This window comes from Cynoglossus semilaevis, chromosome 9, assembly GCF_000523025.1.
Source record: "Cynoglossus semilaevis isolate Cse_v1.0 chromosome 9, Cse_v1.0, whole genome shotgun sequence".
NCBI lineage: Eukaryota > Metazoa > Chordata > Actinopteri > Pleuronectiformes > Cynoglossidae > Cynoglossus > Cynoglossus semilaevis.
This window is the reverse complement of record NC_024315.1, coordinates 1796230-1801612: the sequence shown is the minus strand read 5'-3', so window position 1 is coordinate 1801612 and position 5383 is coordinate 1796230. Positions and strand designations below refer to the sequence as shown.

General features: G+C 43.2%; 1 protein-coding gene across 5 annotated transcripts in view; it reads left to right on the top strand.

Annotated features, from left to right (window-relative positions):
- Window positions 1-326: 326 nt before the first annotated feature.
- aftpha (aftiphilin a) overlaps window positions 327-5383 on the top strand; it is a 7372-nt gene continuing 2315 nt past the window's right edge. For 4 of the 5 annotated variants that reach the window (XM_008316347.3, XM_008316346.3, XM_017035174.2 and 1 more), the window contains exons 1-5: window positions 327-533; window positions 1766-3301; window positions 3740-4036; window positions 4503-4559; window positions 4788-4889. In XM_008316347.3, the coding sequence (XP_008314569.1) occupies window positions 1802-3301; window positions 3740-4036; window positions 4503-4559; window positions 4788-4889 (1956 nt within the window). In that variant the 5' untranslated portion in view covers window positions 327-533; window positions 1766-1801. Of the gene's footprint in view, window positions 534-1036; window positions 1151-1765; window positions 3302-3739; window positions 4037-4502; window positions 4560-4787; window positions 4890-5383 lie in introns of all 5 variants that reach the window. The other variant, XM_025058540.1, reaches the window with a different exon arrangement.

The following is a 5383-nucleotide window of genomic DNA, read 5'->3' as shown; positions in this document are numbered from 1 at the left end:
AAGTTTTCTTCCAAATGCCTCCTGCTCGGACATGTCTACATTATTTCGACAACATGTACATTAGCATAGCAAAGAAAAAGCAGTATTGTTTAAAGTTTTGATGCTTTGCACGGGTATTAGGAGAACATAGAATTCCCCCAGCCCCTCATCCCTCCAGTTTAATCAGTTGTATTTGTTTATTGAAAAATATCTGTGAACACTCATATTATTATCGAGGTAACATTTTGCATTTTGATATAAAAAGATTGCAACGTGTACTCGGTATAGTAATTTTTATCAGCTTTAATATTTTAAGGTTTTTATTTTAGAAGCAAGACGCCCTCCTCGCTAGTGCATGCTGGGTAATTGAGGCGGTGTAGCAGCAGTAGCAGCAGCAGCAGTAGCTGGGTACGTCCATGTTGACTGGACTCAACCCTCTTTGGAGTTTCACCTCCTTCCTCGCCCTGCTGTTCCTCAACATCTCCTCCAGTAGAAGAGCCGCGGACAGCAGCGTGTGTTGGCGGCTCATGGAGCAAGAAGGAGCGGCACTGAGGGTAAGTCCGGCACTGGGTGACGGAGTCAACAGCAGCTGTCAACGCTCAAGCTAAAGCTGGCAGTTGTAGCTGCGTAGTTTACTTAGTTTGCAGTTGACTTCTTCCTAACTCACTTTATTGTGTTTTCAAATCACCTAAAGTCGCAACGTCATCTGACGACAATTCAGTATTTACAAGACTGAGGTCCGTTTGTTTCGTAAGTTTTTCAGGCTAATGCTATATTCGTTGCTAATGTATTGGCTAAAGCTACGCTAACCGGTGTAATCTCCTATCAGGAAATATTCTTGGCCTCTGTGCTACTGCTCAGTGGCTACGTGTTAATGTGTGAGAAACTACTACTAATAATCTCTGCTAACATTAAAATTAGTTTGTGTATCAGCACGTTAAACGGTGACATTAGCGTAGTTAGCAGTTGGGTTAGTTGATCTACGTCAGACAGGTGGGTGGACGGGGTGGTGGGTGTTTTGTCCCAACCGTTCACTGATTTTTGTGTTTGATAAAAGGGCCAAAGCAAACAGTGACGTCAGCAGACCATAAAGTCGCTGCTTGTCTTGCTCCTAGTGGGTGGAGTCAGCTGCTGAACACCTGGGTGTACTGTCACTATGAGGTTACGACAGGTAACAGAATGTAATTGGACTGGGTTTTTTTAATTGATTTCGACATTTCAATCGTGTCCTATGTTTTTAAAAACTAATGTATATATTTTTTTTCATGTTGCTCAAATTCACCTAACTCCCCATTGTTAAATAATGTATTCAACATTTTATTAAATACTGTATAAAGAGGAAATGTATTTTCTTTATGGTTTTTATTATCTGGTTATAGCAACCCTTGCAGAACACACTATTAGGAAACTCTTACATGTATCTCACTGGAACAGAGTATCTGGTTATAGCAACCCTTGCAGAACGCACTATGAGGAAACTCTAAAATGTGGAACAGAAGGAAAAATGTGGTAAACATTTGCCGTTTACCTGCATTGTGGTTGGTTAAAACATCTAATTGGAGATGAAAATTTAATGCCTTACTTTTGATTACATTTTAAGTAATTTTTCGTTCATTCTGCCATTCATTGTTATAAAACACATGTTATTGTTTCAAATGTATCTATTTTGTTAAACAATTATTAAGTGTTATTCAATTCAAAGCCTGTAACTGATTAGATTTTTTTTTTTAATGAAATCCCAACGCCACACTATCAGTTTCTGACTCTTGTTTTTTCCACGTTACAGAAATAGACAGGAGGATTTATCGGTTTTCAGGGAACCATGGAGCCAGACGTGATTCGCATGTACTCTTCCTCGCCACCGCCGATGGAGGACGGTGCAGAGGAAGAGGACGATGACTTTGGAGACTTTGGCACCTTCTCTGGAGTCCCCAACAGCATCAGCTTCACAGAGTTTGAGACCCCTACCAATTTTAACCAGACTCAAGCTCTGACAGCTACCTCCCCACCCGAGCTTCTCAACAGCAGAGGCGTAATCGGTGTGAATGGCACCCACGGCTGCAGCACAGAGCGCCCCAAAACCAATGGTAGTGCTCTTTCAGAAAGAACTGAAATTAAAAAGGTTATAAGCAGCTCGCAGGACTGCTCAGTGGAGGACACTTCTTCTGGGGAGCTCACTGCTTGTAATGGTGTTAGTGCGCAGGTGCTAACAAATGGGTTTGATGAACAGGGAAGTCCATCCTCACAGAGTTCTGTCCACTGTCACATGGAAACAGAAAATCCCACTATAGACGATGCTGCTGGTTTTGCAGACTTTGCTGCTTTTTCTGAGACTGAAGGATCTCTCAGCCAGATGGAGGGTATGGGAGTGGATGCTTATTCAGTAGGTGAGTGTACTGTTGAGCAAGAAGTGACTTCTGAGGAAACCATTAGGGACATAAACAGAACTGGATCACCCTTCTGTGACACAAACTGGCAACCTTGTATTGATGCTGAGTTTCAACGGGACATAACTGATGCAGAGGAACTTGCTGCCTCACTTTGCACTAACAACAACCTGGCTCTAAATGGAACAGATGCAGCCTGCAGTCAAGATAGTGACATCTCACCCGATGCTGCTGACATTGAGACTGGACACTCTGATGAGAAGGGCTCCGGGAATGAAACGGAAACAGAAACAGAGACATCTTTTGGGCGTCTGTTGTCGACGGATGCTCTGGAGGAGTATGGTGACATGAGTACCACTGGCTCAGCGCCCTCACCTCCTCTTCAGGGCGAGCCCTCCACGCCTGCCGACCACAGCCAGTTGGCTGAGGATGACGAGGACGAGGACTTTGGTGACTTTGGAGAAGCCAACTCTTTCGGAGCACAGGGATTTGGTGAATGTAATCATGCCCCGGAGGCGGGACAGCAGGAGCAGAGCAGGCCGGAGAACTCTGTTACAGAACTGGAAGTTAAAAATACTGAGGAAAATGATGAGGAATTTGGTGATTTTAATACCCCTAAACTCCTAAGTGGGGGGAGGGAAGGAGAGGATGAAGATGGTTTCACAGAATTTCCCGCCAGTGACAGTTTTGGAAATTTCAGCTCAGCTGTAATTGCCGCCTCAGCTGTAGAGGATAATGTGGGTTGGAGTGCCTTTGGAGAAGAAGAACATCAGATGGAAGGTGAATCGTGGGCAACATTCAACACTGAACAGAGCTCCACAGAGAGACAGGAGGATGGGATGTGCGAGGAAAATGAGGAGAAAGAGGAAGAAGAGGGGCGTCAGAGCAGAGGAACGAAAGATGAACAAGAAACCAGTAGGACAGATGCACAAATGGTAAGAAAAAGAAGGCCAGGAATAAGTTCACCTGTTGTTGTTGAAAACAATTACAGCTGTTTAACCACAAGTTTGTATATTTTTATATTGCCTTTATATATATTATAAACTATAAAACATCAATGGCCATTTTGTAAATGGCAGTTTGTCCAATGCATCTACGTTTTGCATCTTAAATGGCAGTTTGTCCAATGCATCTACAAATATCAAAAGTTTTTTGTAGACGTTTTCATCTTTATAAAAATAAAATGTAAATGTATTAATGGTCAACACAGGTACAGCTACAACAACACACATTACTGGACTGCTAAAGACCATGACAACCACAGGCATGTTTTAGCATGAATTAAAAAACTTTTTTTTTTTAAATTATTTTAGTATTGTATTATTTTAGTATGGACACAATTTTAAAGTGAACCATCAATGTTATGCCAACAGGTGTCACTGTTGGGGCGCCTGCAGAAACTCTTTCAAAACAGCTTCCCTCTGAATGCCTCTGTCGCCACCTCTGCTGTTCAAGAGGTGACGTCTCTAAAAAACCTGCTGGAGCCTCCAGCAGGAGCAGCACAACTTGAAGGGGAGGAGGACAGCAGGTGGTCATGTGATGCATGTGTGCGCGGCGTTTGGACTCAGCTGCAAGACGTGAATGAAGCCGTAGGCCTGAGGTACCAGTGGGGCGGATCACACTGCAACAAAGCTCTGCTCTGCTGCCTGGGTATCGACACCAGGAACATTGTAAGTTTGCAATCCATGATGGAAACCGTTTGTTCTGCTGGTTTAACATTAGACACGATGGTTCCCCTGGTCATGACTGAGGAATCCATCCCTTTGATGACACAAATAGTTTCACAGTAGTTCACTTTCCTTTCCTTATTCAGAAATGCCACCTTGTCTTGCTGTTATGTAGAAATACTGCCACCTAGTAGTCATTTGCAGAACTACAGTGCCCAAATAGAGAAAGGAAAGAGGTCATTTCTCTTTTTGTTTTGTCCCTTCTGTTAGGGTTCACCTCAGCTGTAGTCAGCATTGTGAGTGGACATGGTCAGAAAAGACTACCTCACTTCCCCTTCTTAATCATGCAGAGAAATACTGCCCTGTGTTTTTTCAGCAGTACATAAGTGAACATTTTTATTTTATTTTATTCAGAAATCTTCATTCATTTCTATGTCTATCTAAAGCGTTTCTGTTCTGGTCGTTACAGCTGTTCACAGGTCAGAGGAAACAGCCGGTCATTGTGCCTATGTACGCTGCCAGCCTGGTGAGTGACTCAACTCCTCAGATCTCAGTCTGTCGATTCCTGTCTAAGTCATTTCACTGTGTAAAGCAGTTATGTAGATTCTTCTATATATCGTTAATTTATCCCTCAGCTCATTGGTGGATTGAGCAGCCGATCGCCAATGTAACTCCTTTTGCTCCTTGTGACGTGCTGATAAACGGTGGTGATAAATGTTTTCATGGCATTCATATCGTCTCTGCTGGTTCTCAGGGGATGCTGGAACCCACCAAAGAGCCTGTGAAACCTGTTTCAGCTGCAGAGATGATTGCTGCCATTGCAATGACCATGGCCTGTCCCTCAGACGCAGTGCAGGTATCTGTAAACACCTTCTAGTTTGGCTCCACCCACCTGTAATGAACCTCTCTCTCTCTCTCTCTCTCTCTCTCAGAAGTTGTGCGCTGTCTCTCTGTTGTGTGTTAGCATTTTGAGTGAAAAGATGGAATTAAAATTTTTGTTAACATTTAATGATCTGGGAAGTTATGCTTCCATACACAGCAACAGTGGTCGGCCGCTCCATAATGACAGACGCACAACAGTCTACTTACTCTACCTGTAATAATAAACACTGTAAAATGTCTCCATCTGCTGGACCGCACTCGAAAAACTCTGTCTGCTGCAAACAGAATGAATGAACCGTGACAGAACTTTAGTCTTAGTTATGGGGCTGACAGACACTGACAAGTGACCTGACCCCTGAAAACAGAGATTATACTCAGGATTTTGGATTTAATTTTCAGGATTAAAATCAGATTTTTCTCCCACCATCTTCACCAAATGTGAGTGTGCGTGTAGTCGGTAAGACAGTG